Genomic DNA, 21163 nt, shown 5'->3' on the forward strand with positions numbered 1-21163 from the left:
ATTTCAAATTAGTATTTATATTCCTACAATAATTATGAAAATTAAAAAAAATTATTTTCAGCCTTTTTCTAATAACATGCTCAATCAATCAATAGTGGTACCTCATAATGATATCAATTAAATCGTTTATTTTAAAAGTAACTTTAAATTAATTGACTCCTCGGAACGGAAATTACTTTTAATTTTTTGATTAGAAAAAAGAAACAACTTTTAATTTAAAAGTTTTAAAAGCCTCGGTCTAATTCTACTGTTCTATATTTTTATCAGCATTTCTTCTCTATATCTTTGAAAACATTTCTTCTTTCTTAACATTTCCTCAACATTTGGAAATTACAAAATAAAAGCAAGGGCGACAACTTTTAGTTTTCTTTTTTTTATTCTTCTTCTTTTTTCTAGGGCCATTTTTTAACTTTAGTTTATTTTTTTCCAATTAATTTTTAAAATTTTCACCCAGTATTGCCTTGGCATATCCGTATCAAACGGCACAAATTTAAAAAAAAAAAAAAAAACTAATGATGATCGCATAGAGGGTTGGTCCTGCTGGAACAGTTTAATTTATCTATTTTTATTTCTCTCATTTTCATAATTATTTATCGTAAAAAAAGCCCCATAAACATGGCTGATTTGTACAATTATGTTTATAAAATGGTATTGGCTAAGGTAGAAGTTGGAATGTAGATGTATGTAAGATTAATGACATCCTGGTGGTTGGATAAATAAATTAATCCCTTTTACAAACTTCAAAACTAAAGACGAAAACTTGATTGTTATTTGTAAATGTTGGACTTCAGAAATTAACAAGAAAGATGACAATCAATATAACCAATCTTCGAATACAACTAATTTATGAATCATGGTGATGAGACTTTAGTCAGTGACTTGAACGTCACTGATGGAGCGAACATAAACGTCCCACTCTCAACCTCAAACGTCTCATAACGAAGGAAAAGCTCCACCACCATTACTCTACACAGCTGTACCACCAGATCTTTCCCAGCGCAATGCTTGTTCCCCGCCCTCGTCTCCTCCGTCTCACGCCCATTCGACCAATAAACATACTTTAACAGCTTCTCTCCTTCCCCAACAAATCTATCAGCCACAAATTCCTCAGGGTTCTCAAAAACCTTGGGATCTTTAGTTGCAAACGGTTGATATCCAAATATCATCTCTCCTTTCTTGATCTCAAAGGCTGCATCGTGGCTTTGAATTACAAAATCAACCTTAGCTTTGCCATATTGGAAAGGAACTGGAGGATCGATCCTTAGGTATTCATAAACCACTGATTTGGTCAAAACCATTTTGTTCAAGGCAGATAAAGTAACCCCACCTTCCACTTCGACGGTAGTCCTGATTTCATCAGCTAATTTCTTGTGTAACTTTTGTCCCGCTAATGCAACCCATTTAATCAACCCAGGGAAGAGGACTTTCATACCACCATAAGCATTAAAATCAGCAAGGAAAACTAGGTTATGGCAAGCTTCATCTCTTTCAATCCCGAACTTACTTTCAGCTTCATCCAACACTGAGCTTCCGAACTCATAAAACACATCGTACAGTTTTTTATAATCAGATTTAACGAGAAAAAAAGGGAAAGTGAATGTGCGCAACAAAATATCTTCTAAATAACATAGAAGATTTGGTAACAACCCTAGTGATCCAAGTGGTGCAAGCTGAAACAATAACCATTTGTCAACAAGTTTTGGTCCTTTAAAACCTATCCTTGTTTCACTAGGGCTTTTGTCACAGAAGAGGCGAAAAACGTAGTTAAAAGACATGGTATCGCTCAAGGTATTAAAATAAGCTTCTTTTTTGCTAGAAATTTGAGCTTCAAGCTCATTAAAAAGCTCTGATAAGCCTGTTTGAAAGAGTGGTATGAACTTATGATGTCGGGCTGAGAGAGTAGACAAAATGAAGGTTTTCAAAGAAGTGTGCTTTGGCTCGGAAGGGTCGAGGTAGGCGCAAACACGATGGCCACCAGTGTAGGCCAGGGAAGGCAAGAAAGTACCGTCAAGAACATCACGTTTTTCAACTTTTGAAGTGTCGAAAAGGACAGGAAAGGAGACAGCATCCAGAAGACAAACAACACGAGGGCAAGAGGCAATTAAAGGTCCAGGAGGCATATTAGTTTTGAAGATTGTCGATTTGTGCTTTTGGATTCGGTTTTCAAAGAACTTGTCTCTGCCTTCATTGTAAAAGTATGCTAAACGATCTCGAAATGGACCAAAGAACGTATGTCCGCAGTCACCGGGAATTGGTTTCAATGGTAGCTGCAGTGTCGACAACAAAGAAGAAGACATTGTTTATCAGCTCAGGTAAATTATTAGTTTGGAGAACTGTCTCTCTATTTTCTATATCTATATATAATATATAAATCCAGCTCATAAATATGGATAAAATAAGTATAGTAATTAAAACTCAAGGACAAGATAGAATAAGACTACATTGGTTTTAATATAAATCAAGCTTTTAAAGAGACTTGTGAAATAAATAGGGTAAAATAGATATATTATCTAAAACTTAAAAGCACAAAATAAGAATAGGATTTCATTTTTTTAATTAAGTAAATACGGTAAATTATTTAATATAATTTTAATCTATTTCTAAATTCATATAAAATGGCTTAAACGTGCAAAAAGTCCTCAAATTTTTTCCAAAAAATGATTAAACTCTTTTTTTTTGTACTTATTTGAATACTTAAACTTTCAAATACATCAAAAAGCCCTTAAACCTTTAAAAAATTAAGCCCCTACTTTTTTGCTCTCAATTGGGTACTTAATTTTCAAAATGCATAAAAAAACTCTTAAAATTTAAAAAAAACAATTAAGCCCAGGCTTTTATTAAAAATTAGAAAAAATTTATAAAAAATTAAAATCAATAAAAGCTATAAATATGATTAAATTTTAATAAAATATAAAATATTAAAAATTAGAAAAATATAAAAATTAAAAATAAATAAAATTTTTAAAATTTTATAAAAATCATAAAATATATAAAATATATAAAAATATAAAAAATTATAAAATTTTATAAAGTCGTAAGAATATTATACAAAATGTAAAGAAATATAAAATTTGTAAAAAAATTATAAAAATTATCATACCAAAAGAAGCTCTTTATAATTTTTCTATAACTTTTATTTATTTTTATTTTTATTATATTTTTCCACATGTCACTTGTGTTGCGACACATGACGACTTTAATTAAAAAACTAGGGTCGTTAATTTTTTTATGATTTTTATAAAAAATTCTAATTTTTAATAATTTTAAATTTTTATTAAAATTTAATAAATTTTCTAAAATTTATTATTTATACTTTTTTTCTAATTTTAATAAGAGCATGGAGCTTAATTGCTTTTTGAAAATTTTTAGGGTCTTTTTAATGCATTTTGAAAGTTCAAGTATCCAATTGAGTGAAAAAAAAAGCAGGGGCTTAATTATTTTTTTTAAAAAAGTTTGAGGGACTTTTTGATACATTTTGAAAGTTCAATTGCTAAATTGAATGTAAAAAAAAAGGAGGCTTAATTATTTTTTTTAAAAAAGTTTAAGGGCTTTTTGCACCCTTAAGCCTATAAAATTAAATGGATATGTACCAAAAAAATGGAGATATAATAGATTTAAATAATTATATTTTTATTAACCATACTTTTAATGGGAAATGCAGGGTCAAACTTTGAAGATGCATTGTTGAGAATAGAGGTGTTTATAGATTAGGTTGGACTCATACAAGGTATTTAGATTGATTTTCTAATCTTGAAAAATGGCCTTACTTTTTTGCCTCGGCCTGCCCATATTTAATTTTTTGGGTAATCTACAAAAATAATCACTTTTGTTTGCCTGATATTATATTTTAGTCACTTATATTTGAAATGTTACGTTTTAGTCACTTATATTATTATTTTATTACGAAGTGATCACCCTACTGTTAAGTTCTGTTATCTCCCTAACGGTAATCCTATGTGGTAGTCCAACTAAATTTTAAGTGCCAACTGGAATTTTCAAATGGGATGAAAATAGATTTTTAATTAAATAAATTTAATTAATTAAAATTTTTAAATCTTAAAACTTAACTAAAAAACTGTTCATCTTCTCTCTTTTTATAATTTTTCTTCCGTCTTTTCTTTTGTTTTTAGTTTTTCTTCTTCATTTTATTGGAAAAACTATTATTAAGATATAACCGATGTCCAATACATTGAAGATAGCAGTGCCGAGTCTTCTTCATCTTTATCATTCAAGGGAAATCCAATGAATAGAGGAAGAGAAGTTAAAGAATTCTTCCCTTGCCTAGAAGAATTAGTGTTTTTTCACTTGCAAAATCTGAAGGGATGGTGGGAGGAAGCCCCTCTTGTTACCAATGATAATCATCGCGCAACAGTATCATCACAAAGACCATTGCAGAAGAAGGAATCAATATGCTTATTCCCTTGTCTTTCGAAATTAAAAATTGGGATTTGCACCAACCTGACACATATGCCATTGCATCCATTTATGGAAGAATTGGAGCTAAAGAATATGCCTGCAAGGCTTTTACAACAGTCAGCAATGGTAGCAGCAGGAGCAAATTTGGTGTATCCATTGTATCTTTCCAAGCTAAAGGTTATGCATATTGATGGTATCATAGATTTGGTGTCATTTCCAGAGAAGGGGCTTCATCAACTTACATCTCTTCAACATCTATCAATAGAAAATTGTCCTGATCTAGTATGCCTAACTGAGGAAGGCCTGAAGAGTTTAACTTCACTCTGATTTTTCAATATTGTCCTGATCTATCAATAGAAAAAGTGAATTGAGCATTTCACAACATCGAATATAGAAAAATCAGAGTGAAGTAAAATGAAAAAGAAAAACTAAAAACAGAAGAGACAGAAGAAAAATTAAAAAAAGAGAGGAGATGAACAATTTTTTAGTTAAGGTTTAGGATTTAAAAATTTTAATTAATTAAATTTATTTAATTAAAAAATTATTTTCATCCCATTTGAAAATCCAAGTTGGCACTTAAATTTTAGTTGGACTGCCACATAGGATTACCGTTAGGGAGATAACGAAACTTAACGGTAGGGTGATCACTTTGTAATAAAATAATAGCATAAGTGACAAAATATAATATTTTAAACATAAGTGACTAAAATGTAATATAAGGCAAACAAAAGTGACTATTTTGGAGATTACCCTAATTTTTTATATTAGTTTTCATTTTAAAATATAATATATTAAATGCACTAAAAACACTAAAATAAAATTTTCTAACACATTAAAAAGTATTTATATTAAAAACTACCATAAATATAATAAATATTTTGTTATATTAAAAGATACAAATAAATAAAATAAATATTTTATTAAAAATTTTAAATTGTAATTTAGTTGGGTAAGGTTTTTTAGGTTTTAGGTAATGGGTTTAATTGTTATTATGTTAGTGATTATAAATATATATATATATATATATTATTATTTAACATATATAATTAATATAATAATTTTATAACATAATATATTTGAGCCGGGCCACGGGCTTTAAATTTTACTCAAACTTATTTTTCGAGTCTCATATTTTTATTCAAATCTTTCTAGTTTTCAGGTGAGCTTTCAAGGCTGGACAGATAATCCAACCTGTCGAAACCATTTTTTTGAAAACGGGAATCGACTTTGAAAATTAAAACGGGAGTCGCTACCGATCTTTATTTGGTGTGATCAGATCACCTTTGTTTTAACAAAACTAAAATGGCATTTTGGTCTACGAATTTCAAGAGAACAAGTTCGGGAGTCAGTTACGTGCGAGGAAGGATTAGCACCCCCGACACGCCCAAAAATTGGTACCGAATTGATTGGTTAGTGTCTTAATGTCGAAAATTAAAAATTTTAAAATAATTTTTGACATACGATCCCTTTTTATGAATGTTTGGATAACTCGAAGTGGATATTAAGATTCTCTTGTTCCGAAGAAATGAAATAGCACATCCTGCACGTAGGACACGACATTTCAAACCCTCGATACCAAAATCATCTCATGATTTCCAAAACTTATACATTGAAATTATAAAAAGGATATTTGGTCGTTCAGTCAAACGATAAATCGAAACCCAACACCTAGGGCACAATTTCTCGAAATTTTCAAACACGAAATATTGCCTTATTTGCAAAAAAAATCTTATCTCGAGGTAATACGATGTCATATCCAGTGAGTTAGGACACAACACCTCAAATCTCAGAGAATAAGCATTTTATTTAAAACTCATATTATGATTAAAAAATATGCCATTATTTAGGTTAAACGAGAAAAATCGAAACCCAGTAAGTTAGGGCCCGATCTCTTGAATTTCCCAAACACGGAATATTTCCTTTATTAGAGAATTTTCTTTTTATGAAATAATAGCAAATATGAAATTTAAAACGATGTGTATTTATTTAGGTTAAAATAAAGTGATTTATTGGATAAATGTATTGGGGTTTAATTTGAGGCAAAGATATGGAATGAAGTATATATATATGTATAAAACGTTTACATAAAATAGTATCTAAAAATGTGAAAATACAGTTACCTAAATTAAAATAAACGAGTAAGCAAATGATACAAATAATTAATACAAACATTACAAAAGACATCAATGATATGATAAAAATAAAAAAATTTAAAAAATAATTACTAGACTCAAAATATGCAAGTAAATAAGCCGAATAAAAAAAAACTATAAAATAAATCTAAACAAATTACCTAATTAAAATCAAAGTAAAATAAAAAGGATAATTTACAAATAAAATAAAATACTAATAATAAAATAAGGACCCATGTATAACACGCGTGAATTTATAGGGACCAAGACTGAAATTATCCCTAATCTTGAAGCACTGCGTTGAGACATGGGCTAAAGTGTAAGAACTTACAAATATTAGGGAACATTTAAAAAATAAACAAAGTACCAACAGAAGTCAATTGAAAATTGACGCGAAAGAGAAGGACCAAATGCGTCATTAGCCCATTTGAAACAAAAGAATGCGGATCCAATCTTTTGGATTGGGTCAACAAGCGTGGGTCCCCTCTTTTAAACTCCATCATTTTAAAATTTGTTGCTAAGCTTTAATTCCCATTTATTTTCTTTTTAAAACCCAGCAACCTTTCATTCTTTTTTTTTTTTAAAAACAGAAGTTTTAACCCCTTGCCCTAGGGTTTGATTCAACATGCAGCCGCCTAAACCATCATTTATTTGATGGCTGACTGTGCGTCAATGGCGACCGGGCCTTGTCAACGGAGGACACGCCCACAGAGATCGGGTAAACACACGCCTTCTCCCTTTTTCTTTTTTTAAAAGAAAAAACTTAAAATCTTGTGCTATTCTACCAAAACCAAAGCAAAATCGATGAAAATAATAATAAAAAGCATTTCTAGCCCGAATCTCCATATTTTCGAGACATGTGGGCTTTCATCGGTGTTGTTTCAAACACGCCTTCGTTTTCCATGGTAAAAAAAATCACAAGTAGATCGAAAATAAAGAAAAATGTGAAATCACCTTTGAATGACTTTTTGATTTCTTTTTGCTATTCAAGATCTTGGTATTGTGTCTTTTTTCTTATTTCCGTAAAAACTTACAACGGCTATTACATGGCTTTATAGCCGAATGTTCCAAAGAAAAGTACAAAATTTTGTTTCTTCTATTGGCTCTTGCTCTGTTCTTCTTAGTTGTTTTGTTTCCTTCTTGCAGTCTGAGTCTGTTGGCATGCGTCTGAGGTGTGGGCGTGGCGTACGAGGGCTGTGGAGGTATGGGACTGCTGTAGTGGGGGTATGGGGCCGCTGTAGTGGAGGTATGGGGCTGCTTCATTGTTGCGGCGCAAAACAAAAAGAGGGGGGGACCTAGGGTTGCTGAAATGTTTTGTGTGTTGGGCTAGGTGGGCTTTAGGGTTTTTGTATTATTTGGGTCATTTAGTTTTGGGTTTGGGCCTTTCAATGTGGAAATTGGGCCTGTTTTGAATATTTTGGGCTGTTTAACATTGTAAATGGACTTAAATTTTGGCTATGTGGATTTTATTTTTGCTTGGGCTAAAAATTGACCATTACAGCTGCCCCTCTTTGCTCATTGTCGTGTAACGAGAATGGAGCAAAGACTCCAAAATGGCCAATTTTGCTTAGTCTCACTGAATCTTAACTTCTTGGTACTTCTTTTCTTCTAATAGCCTCGTTTCATCCCACTGCATCTTTAGGGGCATAGGAATTGTTGCTTTGATTCACTCTACTGCAACTTCGGAGATTTAAGGAGAAGAGATTTGTAGCCTCGATCTTCTCTTCACTGTAACTTTAGGGATATAAAATTTGTATCTTCGATTAACTCTAATCTTTATTTTTTACTCGGCATGTGATCCTGAGCTCAACTCATTTCTCGTAATATGAATTGACTTTTTAAAAACAGACATTAAAACAGAAATAGCTCAGCATGTGAGCTAAGGCTCAACTCACCTCTCGCAATATGAGTTGGTTTTTTTGAAACTTAATTTGAAAAGCAGATTTTGAAAATACCTCGACATGTGACCCGAGGCTCAACTCACCTCTTGCAATATGAGTTGATTTTTTGAAAAACAGAATTTGAAAAGCATAAATTGAAAAAACGAAAATTGAAAATACCTCAGCGTGCGAGCCGAGGCTTAACTCACCTTTCGCAATATGAGTTGATTTTTTTTTGAAAAGCAGAACTTGAAAATACCTCAGCGTGTAAACCAAGGCTCAACTCACCTCTCGCAATATGAGTTAAGTTTTTTGAGAAGCAGAAATTGAAAAAAACATCTATTGAAAATACCTCGGCGTATGACCTGAGGCTTAACTCACCTTTCGCAATATGAGTTGATTTTTGAAACATAAATTGAAAATACCTCGCTATGTGACCCGAGGCTCAATTCACCTCTAGCAATATGAATTGATCTTTGAAAACATAAATTGAAAATACCTCGCTATGCGCCCCGAGGCTCAATTCACCTTTAGCAATATGAATTGATTTTTGAAAACATAAATTGAAAAACAGAAATCGAAAATACCTCAGCATGTCCTGAGGCTCAACTCACCTCTCGCAGTATGAGTTGATTTTGACAAACAGTAATTGAAAATACCTCAGCGTGCCCCGAGGCTCAACTCACCTCTCGCAATATGAGTTGATTTTTTTGACAAACAGTAATTGAAAATACCTCAGTGTGCCCCGAGGCTCAACTCACCTCCTGAAGTATGAGTTGATTTTTGACAAACAGTAATTGAAAATACCTCAGCGTGCCCCGAGGCTCAACTCACTTCCCGCAATATGAGTTGATTTTTGACAAACAGTAATTGAAAGTAGAATTTGAAAATACCTTGGCGTGCCCCGAGGTTCAACTCACCTCTCGCAATTATGAGTTAATTTTTTGAAAACAGAAATGAAACATCCACATACCAAAAGATGTCATCTGGTGGAGCTCAGGTGTTTTTTCCTTGATTCAGTATAACTATCATTGCATTTTCTTGCTCCGCTGGAGTACCTGTATATGTCATTCATGATGTTATCATGATATGCACATGTTTGTCTTAAATGCCTTTATGCCTACATGATTATGTTATGAGCTTTAGGCATGTTTGTCATATATCCCTTTTTCGTCACGATTTTTTATGATCCGCGTTCATTGCTTCGACTCTTGACTTTCTCTTCAGTACCCGCACCCGTCCTCAAGCTTCACGAATAATCTGTATTTCTCAGATATCACTCTTTTGCCCCTGGTTGAGCTTTGTCCTTGCGTTGAGGCTCTTGTACTTATCAAATTCTTACCCGGGTAATGCTTAACATTTCTTTTGTTTAGAGTATGTCATTTCACTATTTATCATGTAAATGAACCACATAATGAGATGCATAAAAATGGTCAGGTAGGGATAAAAGGATACCTCACATTTATTCATTTCAAATGTAGCAAACAAAGAAAGTTAACCAATGATAGTAAAAGAGTGTCATAAAGAGAAAAGGGATTGCATTCAACGAATACAAATGCTCTAGATATTCAATGCATGAACTCTTCCACGTTCCTCAATCAAGAATCTTTCCGAGCATGGCTTCTTGCGTAGAAGATTTCGAGCTTTCAGAAAAGCTTCAAATACTGTAGTCTCACTATTTGACCCACCGTTTAAAACGCCTTACTTTTTAAGCCAGTGCTTGCTTCATTAGAACGGTTTTCATCCTAATCTTTTGTGTTAATCAAGACGCCCTTTTCGGGTTTTCGCCTTGATCACCCTTTTTGTTTTTTTTTTTTGTTTTTTTAGGCATAATATTTCTTCACAGCATCTGAGTTCACTGGATTCGGTGACTCCTTCCCATCCATCTCAGTGAGAATCAAAGCTCTACCCAATAATGCCTTCTTTACGACGTATGGTCCTTCCCAATTTGGTGCATATTTTCCTCGCAGGTCTCTTTGTATTGGGAGAATCTTTCTCAGTACGAGTTCTCCTTCGTGGAATTCTCTTGGCCGTACCTTCTTATCATGAGCCGCGATCATTCTCTTCTGGTACATCTGTCCATGACAAATTGCCTTTAAATGTTTTTCTTCGATGAGGTTTAACTGGTCATATCGAGCTCGAACCCATTCTGCTTCCTCTAATTTTGACTCCATTAAGACTCGTAGAGAGGGGATCTCAACTTCGATAGGTAGCACAGCTTCCATTCCATAGACTAGAGAGAAAGGAGTTGCCCTCATAGATGTCCGTACAGATGTGCGATATGCATACAAAGAAAATGGTAGCTTCTCGTGCCAGTCTTTATATGTCTCGGTCATTTTTCCAATAATCTTCTTAATACTCTTGTTGGCCGCTTCAACAACTCCGTTCATCTTTGGGCGATAGGACGAGGAGTTATGATGCTTTATTTGGAATTGCTCACACACTTCTTTCATCATCTTGTTGTTCAAATTCAAGGCGTTGTCTGAAATGATTCTTTCAGGCAAGCCATATCGACAAATGATTTCCTTTTTCAAAAACCTACAAACCGCAGTCTTCGTCACATTGGAAAACGATGCGGCTTCTATCCATTTTGTGAAGTAATCAATAACTACAAAAATGAATCGGTGTCCATTAGAAGCTTTTGGGGAAATTGGCCCTATAACATCCATGCCCCACATAGAAAAAGGCTACGGAGAAGTCATGACGTGAAGGGGCAAAGGGGATACATGAATTTTATCACCATAAATTTGACATTTGTGGCATTTTCGTGTGAAATTAATGCAGTCGCTTTCCATCATCAGCCAGTAATATCCGAGTCTCATAATCTTCCTGGCCATAGTGAAACCATTGGCATGTGTCCCGCAAATTCCCTCATGGACATCTTTAAGTATTTTTCTGGCTTCAACAGCATCTACGCATCTCAAGAGCACCTGATATTTTCCTCTTTTGTACAGGATGCCCCCATCAAGAACGAATCCTGCTGCCATTCTTCTGATTGTTCTTTTGTTGTTCTCGTTTGCTTGTTCGGGATACTTTTGATTCTTGATATATTCTAAGACATCATGGAACCATGGCCGTCCATCTGGCTCTTTTTCAATGCTGAAACAATGTGCAGGAACTTCATATATGCTCATTTGAAGAGGCATTATTTCTGTTTCTCTATTTGCTTTGAACATTGAAGCCAAAGTGGCCAGGGCATCAGCCAATTGGTTTTCTTCTCGTGGGAGGTAATTAAAAGTTATTTCTTCGAATTCTTTAATCAACTCTGCCACTAGATTACTGTATTTAACCAATTTCGAGTCTCTCACTTCCCAATCTCCACGGATTTGGTAAATCACCAAGGCTGAGTCTCCGTATACCTCTAAAGTTTTGACATTTCGTTCAATAGTTGCACGAAGTCCCATAATACATGCCTCATATTCCGCTATGTTATTGGTACAGAAGAAATTCAGCCTGGCAGTGAGTGGGTAATGGTTCCCTTCTGGCGATACTAAGACTGCTCCAATCCCATGCCCCAATGCGTTCGATGCACCATCAAAGCTCATCTTCCATGACTTCTTTTTTGATAACTTGCCCTCTTTTTCTGTAATGCATATCAAATCTTCATCCAGGAATTCAAATCTCAATGGCTCATATTCATCCATTGTTCGGGTCGCCAAAAAGTCAGCTATTGCGCTTTCTTTTATTGACTTTTAACTCACATAGACGATGTCGTACTCCGATAGTAAGATTTGCCACCGTGCCATTCTTCTTGAGAGTGCAGGTGATTCCATCATGTATTTTATTGGGTCCAGCTTTGAAATTAACCATGTTGTATGATACAACATATATTGCCTAAGTCTCCGAGCTACCCAAACCAGAGCGCAACAGTACTATTCAATAGACGAATACTTTGCCTTGTATTTAGTGAACTTTTTGCTGAGGTAGTAGATCGCCTTTTCTTTCTTTCCTGACTCGTCATGCTACCCCAGTACGCAACCCATTGAATTTTCGAACACTGTCAGATACAAAATTAATGGTCTTCCCGGAGTTGGCGGTACTAGCACTGAAGGACTAAACAAATATTGTTTTATCTTATCAAAGGCCACCTGGCATTCCTGATTCCATTCTCTCGGGTTATATTTTCGAAGAAGCCGAAAGATTGGGTCGCATTGGTTGGTCAGTTGAGCGATGAATCGGGCGATGTAGTTTAACCTCCCTAAAAATCCTCTGACTTCCTTTTGCGTGCGCGGAGGTGGTAACTCTTGAATAGATTTTATTTTATCTGGATCAACCTCGATACCTCTTTTACTGACAATGAAGCCCAGAAATTTTCCCGAGGTAGCCCCAAACATACATTTGGCAGGATTGAGCTTTAGCTGGAACTTTCTCAATCTATCAAACAACTTTTTCAGGTTCACTACATGCTCTTCTTCCCCTCGAGATTTAGCAATCATATCGTCGACGTAGACCTCTATTTCTTTATGCATCATGTCATAGAATAACGTCACCATAGCCCTCTGATATGTTGCCCTGGTATTCTTTAGCCCAAATGGCATTACCTTATAGCAGAATGTTCCCTACATTGTTACGAAGGTAGTTTTCTCTATAACCTTAGGGACCATCTTGATCTGATTATACCTTGAGAATCCGTCCATAAAAGAAAACAATGAATGTTCTGTTGTGTTATCCACCAACGTATCAATGTGTGGTAAGGGAAAATTATCTTTAGGACTTGCTCGATTCAAGTCACGATAATCCACGCACATTCGTATTTTACCGTCTTTCTTTGGTACCGGGACTATGTTAGCCATCCATTCTGGATATTTGGAGGCTTGTAGAAAGTCAGCATCAAATTGCTTCTTGACTTCCTCTTTTATCTTCAACAACATCTCAGGCCTCATCCGTCTTAGCTTTTGTTGAATGGGTTTGCATTCTGGCTTTAATGGGAGCTTATGGACCACTACATCTTCATCCAATCCTGGCATGTCCTGATATGACCATGCGAATACATCTTTGTTCTCACAGAGCAAAGCAATCAAATTATGCCTGGTGCCCCCTGAAATAGAAGTCCCAATCTTCACTTCTTGCTTCCTTTCTTCAGTTCCCAGATTTATTGTTTCAATAGATTCTTGATGAGGTAAAATCTGTTTATCTTCTTGTTCCACCATTCTTAGCAAGTCAGGAGACGGGACATAGTCTTCAGCATTTTCTTATGCTTCGAATTCTCCTAAACAAACAGCCTTCTCAAAATTGATTTCAGGACTCGTAACGGGTTTGTTCATGCTGTTGACATCTGAGCACCTGAAAGTTGAATGAAAAAGAAAACTATAGAGGGGCATCCAAGTATTGGAACCAACAAACGAAATGTTATGGCATGGCATGAGGCAAATGTAAGGATTGGCTATGAAATGAGAAAACGATTATGAAATTAGTGATAATGTGAAAGATTATGACAAAATGCATCTTCATTGATATTCATTTGAATGATAAAGAGCGAATGCAGGCTCTTACAAAAGAATTCTATTATATCTAAGGACATAACAGAATGTTAACGTTTGAGCATTACTCTGAAGACTTATAAACTACAAGAAGATCCACAGCAGTCCAATTGTTCAACCTGAAACCCAGGGGATAAGGGCGTATCCTTGAGACGTCTTTACTTGCGTTAGCTCCTTTGTCAATGGCATTTATACTGACATTCTAAAGACCCCTTTCAATTAATAACAGCGTGATTTGTATATTATCCTGTCTGGGGTATATCATTCCCGCAGACGTAAATGTTCTTGACAAAAGAGGGAATTCCATAGGCTCCCATTCTGGTTCTCAGCCTAAGGTTCTCGCGATCCTTCTTTTCTGATCTTTCTTCTACTGCCTTCTTCTTTGACGCATGTCTGGCTGGAAACCTAAACTGTATCGGGCCTTGTGGTGTACTGGCCTTAGAGCCCTAACTATTCCTTGCAGATATCTCCCTAAACCTCTTCTTACTCGAGCTCCTCTTCCTATAGTCAACTTGATACCCATCCTGGTATTTCTCGACAGTTTTGGCTCGGGAATTTTGTTTCCCTCAGCGACAAATGTGGTATTCACAAACTCAAGGGATCGGAAGGAGCATTCTATAGCATCTTTACTTACTTCAATGTATGGTGCGTCAGTAGAAATAGATGCTACAATGTCTTCTTTTCCCTCAACAGTGACCAAACAGCCATCCATGATAAATTTCACCTTTTGATGGAAGGATGATGGGACCGCTCCGGCGGAATGGATCCAGGGTCTTCCCAAAAGGCGGTTATATGATGGTGTAATATCCATAACTTGGAACTCGACATCGTATATGTAGGGACCTACTTCTAGAGGGATCTTGATTTTTCCCATGACCTCTCGTCTTGTTCCATCGAATGTCCTTACTGTGGAATGGGAAGGCCTTAGGTAGGACAAATCCATTGGAATCCTGAAAAGTGTGGCCAAAGGCATAACGTTGAGTGCCGATCCATTGTCGATAAGCACATTTGGTATTATGTAACCCCTGCAGTGGGTTGTGATATGCAATGCTTTCACAGAGCCTCTACCATTGGACGGTATTTCATCATTACTAAAAGAAATGAAACTATCTGCGTTTAAATTATTCACCCATCTGTCAAGCTTTTCAACGGATATATTGTTTGCCACGTAAGCTTGATTCAACACCTTTAACAAGGCGTTCCGGTGGGGTTCTAAATTTAATAGTAGAGGCAATATCGAGACTCGTGTTGGCTGCTTGCTCAATTGTTCCACCACGTTATACTCACTATGTTTGATAAACTTTAAGTATTCCCGTGTTTCTTCCTCATCCACCGGCTCTTTAGTTTTTTGTTGCTCGGGCGGAGTTTCGTGCTTAGTTTCAGCCTTATACATCGGTGCCTTTCCTTTTTGTTTCAAATCACTATTCTTCTTCACTGGTTCGACTTCTTTCGAATAACATCTCCCACTGCAAGTGAAATGACCTACTTCTCCAACGTTTCCAGTTACAGCTTTGGATTTTTCGTCTTCAGGTGTAACGATATTGACGTCGTATTTCCATGGTACTGCTTTATTATCCTTGTAGGGGAAAGGAAATGGTACTTCAATTATCATTTTTGGTTTCACCGGTTCCTTTCTTGCATCGTAATAAATTACGAATGGTCGATCGGCGCTATACGGAAAACCTGACGATTGATTGTCAGAGGCACATACTTCTCTCTCATTAGCCTCTCCTTCATTAATGATCTCAATCTCCTTATTATCTATCCGGTCTTGAAGTAACCTTTTAAATTCCTTTTGAAGGCAAGGCAGTTTTCCGTAGAGTGTCCCTGGTTCCCGGCGTGGTACACACAACTAGCGTTTGGGTCGTACCATTTCGGGTGTGGAGGCCTCAAAGGTGCTATATAATGCGGGGATATCAATTGTTTCTCCAAAAGTTTTGGGTACAGTTCCCCATATGACACAGGAATAGGGGTAAATTGTGGTCTCTCAGAATTGGGTTTTGCTGGCCTTTGCTCGTTTTTGGGTTGACCTTGGGTGGGTATTGTATTTGGTGGGAATATGACGGTTGGTCTCGGGTTACTTGTGGCGTAAACGGGGTAAGAAGAGTAAAGAGGCGGTGTTTGGTAGTAAGGGGTTTGAGGAGGATAATAGAAATTCACAGGTGGATAATTTCGAGGTCGGGGTTGGTTTGGATACGGATTAGGAGTATAACGGCTTCTCATTCCCACCATGTGGGTTTCTAGTTCTTTCTTCTTCATGGGGGCTACCCTTCTTGAACTTTCTTGACCTTCCATTCTACCGCTCTTGACGGCATTCTCTATAAGCTCACCGGATATTAAAATATCCGCGAAGTCCTTAATGGCGCTTCCCACTAGTTTGTCATAAAACGGCGTCTTTAAGGTGTTGATAAAAATGACGGTTATCTCCGTTTTTGTTAGTGGGGGTTCCACTTGGGCTGAGACGTCCCTCCATCTCTGCGCATACTGTCTAAAAGTTTCTGACGGCTTTTTCTCCATCATTTGTAAAGTCATCCAATCAGGCACCATATCTGATACATGCTTGTACTGCTCAAAGAATGTCGATGCCAAGTCTTTCCAAGATCGGATCCTTTCCTTACTGAGCTGGTTGTACCACCGAAGAACCGATCCTACTAGACTATCTTGAAAACAATGTACAAGTAGCTTATCTTCGTTCACGTAACCGGTCATTTTTCGGCAAAACATGACAAGATGTGCTTTTGGACATCTTGTCCCATCGTACTTTTCGAAATTAGGCACCTTGAACTTCGGAGGCAGGATTAGGTTAGGTACCAAACTGAGTTCTTTAGCACCTAGTACAGAGAAGACTTCAGTGCATTCTATTTCCTTAAGTCTTTCCTCCAAGCTCCTATACCTCTCTTGAGCCTCGTGATCATCTATTTTCAACTTGGCTATTTCAGTCGGATCATTTCAATCTGGAACTACAGGATTGGCAGGGGTTGCTCCGGGATTTGACAGAAATGTTCATTGCCCTAGATGAGCAAATGACATAGGTCGTTGTTCCAAGCCTGTGGATTCCCCTTGAGTATACCCTCTTTGTGCTACGTGGGCATGTGGTGGAGTGAATCCTGAGGGATAGAGTGGACCCTAGTCATGATTAATTCTTGATTGAGGGTCCACACTGTCGGGGTTCTGCATGGGTCCTTTTTCTTTGACCAAAACTGACATCATCTCCATCACTCTAGCCATTTGATCCTTCTGTTCAAGTGATTCCTCTTGAGATCTTACTATCAAATCTCTCGTTTCTTGCTGTGACTTAGCCAGTTGTTCTTGTAATTCCCTCTGGACTCTTTCCATCCTTTCGATTCTTTCATTGAACTCAGCCTCCATTGCTCTAGCTTGTCGACACGTTTTATACGAATGGCGTGGTTCCAGATTTGAAGTGTTGTAATTGCGAATTATATGATTCTAACCTTAGCGAATAATTATGGGATATGTATAATGAACGAATAAATGTACAATGAATGCCAATCATGAAAGAAATGCAAGAAATTGTTGTTGATTTCAAGATAGTCCCTATTTAGGCATTTCATTAATCAAAAGAGTCTATTACAAAGCGTTTTGGTCACTTTTGTAATTGACTCCTTCATCAGAAACCCGTTTTTAGCAACCAATCTCTAATCGACATATTCCTAACAAGATGCCTAGTCGTTTGACTTTTGTCTGTTCCCATGTTAATTGAAATAATTTTACCTAATTAGGGTCCTTTTTGTGAAAATCTAATGCATGTGATGAAATGCAATGCAAATGCAAGGGATGAATGCAAAAAGAAAGAGAGGCGTTAATTATGAATTCAATTCCATTAGAACAACTTTTCGAAAAAACAAATTTCTTTACATAAAGCGGATTACATATGCGGCCTTGCCCTCATATTCCAAACGAAGACACCGATCTTTTTCTTCATATCCGGATGCTATGGTCAAATCTTACGAATTTTTCAAAAGATGTCTCTATTATCTTCTTTCTGCTCGATCTGGATCGTGACCCGTTACTCATTTATCCCTACGATACTCGTTAGCTTCTTTAAGACATGACGGCTTGAATCCTCAGGTGATGAATCAAAGTCGTGTATTTCTTCATGAACTATCAGCCTTCTCTTGTTGTTTACTCGGACCATATTCAGACAACCGCGTTATAATCTACTTTATCAAGAAATTTGTTTTCTTATGACAAACTGTTCTATTTAGTAATCAAATATGAATCAACACCTCCTTTCTATGATGATGTAATACAATGCAGTTATAACAAAACAAAACTCGTTAGTACCAGAGAAATAAATAACAGAGAAAGTACCTATTCGGGTGACCACTAAATTTGGGTGTGGGTTTACCTAAGGGTGAGCTCCTAGGGTTCTCTATATGTGGTTCAGTTCTAGAGAAAGGGTACCTGAACTAGCAGATTCCTCAACCCTCACCCATTATAGGCTCATATGGATCAAGTTCGGCTCAGGGGAATACATTTCCCTATGCCCATGCGGAGGTGAAAACCTCATGAAGACATAAGTACGGATGTATTCCGGAAGCGATCCCCTAGCCCATGCGGTGGTGAAAACCTCACGAAGGCATAGTTTCTCACTCCCACTTAAAAGGTGTGACCACAACGGTCATGCGATATGTAATGCGAGGGGACATAAAAACATAGAACTAAAAAAAATATGAATAACATGATGAAAACCATAAAACCCACGAGATGCAATAAAAGTATCGTATGTTAAAAACCAAATTTTAAATTTTCAACAAAAAGACAGAAAATGATCAATTTTACGGCTTGACTCTCTTTGGTCCCCAGTGGAGTCGCCAAGCTGTCGAAACCATTTTTTTGAAAATGGGAATCGACTTTGAAAATTAAAACGAGAGTTGCCACCGATTTTTATTTGGTGTGATCGGATCCCCTTTGTTTTAACAAAACTAAAATGGCATTTTGGTCTACGAATTTCAAGAGAACAAGTTCGGAGTCGATTCGTGCGAGGAAGGATTAGCACCCCCGACACGCCCAAAAATTGGTACCGAATTGATTGGTTAGTGTCTTAATGTCGAAAATTAAAAATTTTAAAATAATTTTTGACATATGATCCCTTTTTATGAATGTTTGGATAACTTGAAGTGGATATTAAGATTCTCTTATTCCGAAGAAATGAAATATCACATCCAGCACCTAGGACACGACATTTCAAACCCTCGATACCAAAATCATCTCATGATTTCCAAAACTTATACATTGAAATTATAAAAAGGATATTTGGTCGTTCGGTCAAACGATAAATCGAAACCCAACACCTAGGGCACAATTTCTTGAAATTTTTAAACACGAAATATTGCCTTATTTGCAAAAAAAATCTTATCTCGAGGTAATAAGATGTCATATCCAGTGAGTTAGGACACAACACCTCAAATCTCAGAGAGTGAGCATTTTATTTAAAACTCATATTATGATTAAAAAATATGCCGTTATTTAGGTTAAACGAGAAAAATCGAAACCCAGTAAGTTAGTGCCCGATCTCTCGAATTTCCCAAACACGGAATATTGCCTTTATTAGAGAATTTTCTTTTTATGAAATAATAGCAAATATGAAATTTAAAATGATGTGTATTTATTTAGGTTAAAATAAAGTGATTTATTGGATAAATGTATTGGGGTTTAATTTGAGGCAAAGATATGGAATGAAGTATATATATATGTATAAAACGTTTACATAAAATAGTATCTAAAAATGTGAAAATATAGTTACCTAAATTAAAATAAGCGAGTAAGCAAATGATACAAATAATTAATACAAACATTACAAAAGACATCAATGATATGATAAAAATAAAAAAATTTAAAAATAATTACTAGACTCAAAATATGCAAGTAAATAAGCTAGAATAAAAAAAACTATAAAATGAATCTAAACAAATTACTTAATTAAAATCAAAGTAAAATAAAAAGGATAATTTACAAATAAAATAAATTACTAATAATAAAATAAAGACCCATGTATAACACGCGTGAATTTATAGGGACCAAGACTGAAATTATCCCTAATCTCGAAACACTGCGTTGAGACATGGGCTAAAGTGTAAGAACTTACAAATATTAGGGAACATTTAAAAAATAAACAAAGTACCAACAGAAGTCAATTGAAAATTGACGCGAAAGAGAAGGACCAAATGCGCCATTAGCCCATTTGAAACAAAGAATGCGGATCCAATCTTTTGGATTGGGTCAACATGCGTGGGTCCCCTCCTTTAAACTCCATCATTTCCAAATCTGTTGCTAAGCTTTAATTCCCATTTATTTCCTTTTCAAAACCCAGCAACCTTTCATTCTCTTTTTTTTTTTTAAAAAACAGAAGCTTTAACCCCTTCCCCTAGGGTTTGATTCAACATGCAGCCGCCTAAACCATCATTTATTTGATGGCTGACTGTGCGTCAATGGCGACCGGACCTTGTCAACGGAGGACACGCCCACGGAGATCGGGTAAACACACGCTTTCTCCCTTTTTTTCTTTTTTTTTTTAAAAGAAAAAAACTCAAAATCTTGTGCTATTCTACCAAAAAACAAAGCAAAATCTGATGAAAATAATAATAAAAACAGCCCTAGCCTGAATCTCCATATTTTTGAGACATGTGGGCTTTCATCGGTGTTGTTTCAAACACGCCTTTCGTTTTCCATCCTAAAAAAAAAATCAAGAGTAGATCGAAAATAAAAAAAAATGTGAAATCACCTTTGAATGACTTTTTTTATTTTTTTTTGCTATTCAGTATGCGAGTATTGTGTCTGTTTTTTCTTATTGCCCGTAAAAAACTTACAATGGCTATTACATGGCTTTATAGCCGAATGTTCCAAAGAAAAGTACAAAAATTTTGTTTCTTCTATTGGCTACTGCTCTGTTACTGCCGTTGTTTTGTTTCCTTCTTGCAGGTACAGAGTTTGTTGGCATGCGTATGGGGTGTGGGCGTGGCGTACGAGGGCTGTGGAGGTATGAGACTGCTGTAGTGGGGGTATGGGGCCGCTGTAGTGGAGGTATGGGGCTGCTTCATGGTTGCAGTGCAAAACAAAAAGAGGGGGGGACCTAGGGTTGCTGAAATGTTTTGTGTGTTGGGTGGGCTTTAGGGTTTTTGTATTATTTGGGTCATTTAGTTTTGGGTTTGGGCTTTTCGATGTGGAAATTGGGCCTGTTTTGATTTTTGGACTGTTTAACATTGTAAATGGATTTGAATTTTAGTTATGTGAA

General features: G+C 35.9%; 1 protein-coding gene and 1 long non-coding RNA gene across 2 annotated transcripts; one reads left to right on the forward strand and one right to left on the reverse strand.

Annotated features, from left to right (window-relative positions):
* Positions 1-681: 681 nt before the first annotated feature.
* Positions 682-2346, reverse strand: LOC108478764 (allene oxide synthase 3-like). The gene has a single exon (XM_017781227.2). The coding sequence runs from the start codon at positions 2295-2297 to the stop codon at positions 852-854; it is 1446 nt and encodes a 481-aa protein (XP_017636716.1). The 5' UTR covers positions 2298-2346; the 3' UTR covers positions 682-851.
* Positions 2347-20197: 17851 nt separating this feature from the next.
* LOC128285722 (uncharacterized) lies at positions 20198-21163 on the forward strand. Its single transcript, XR_008276265.1, has 2 exons — positions 20198-20406; positions 20851-21163. It is a non-coding gene; the product is annotated as an uncharacterized LOC128285722 (long non-coding RNA).

The sequence above is a fragment of the Gossypium arboreum genome, chromosome 12, assembly GCF_025698485.1.
Source record: "Gossypium arboreum isolate Shixiya-1 chromosome 12, ASM2569848v2, whole genome shotgun sequence".
NCBI lineage: Eukaryota > Viridiplantae > Streptophyta > Magnoliopsida > Malvales > Malvaceae > Gossypium > Gossypium arboreum.

Coding starts and splice junctions, on each gene's coding strand:
- LOC108478764 (XM_017781227.2), bottom strand. CDS start 2,297: ATGTCTTCTTCTTTGTTGTCGACACTGCAGCTACCATTGAAACCAATT.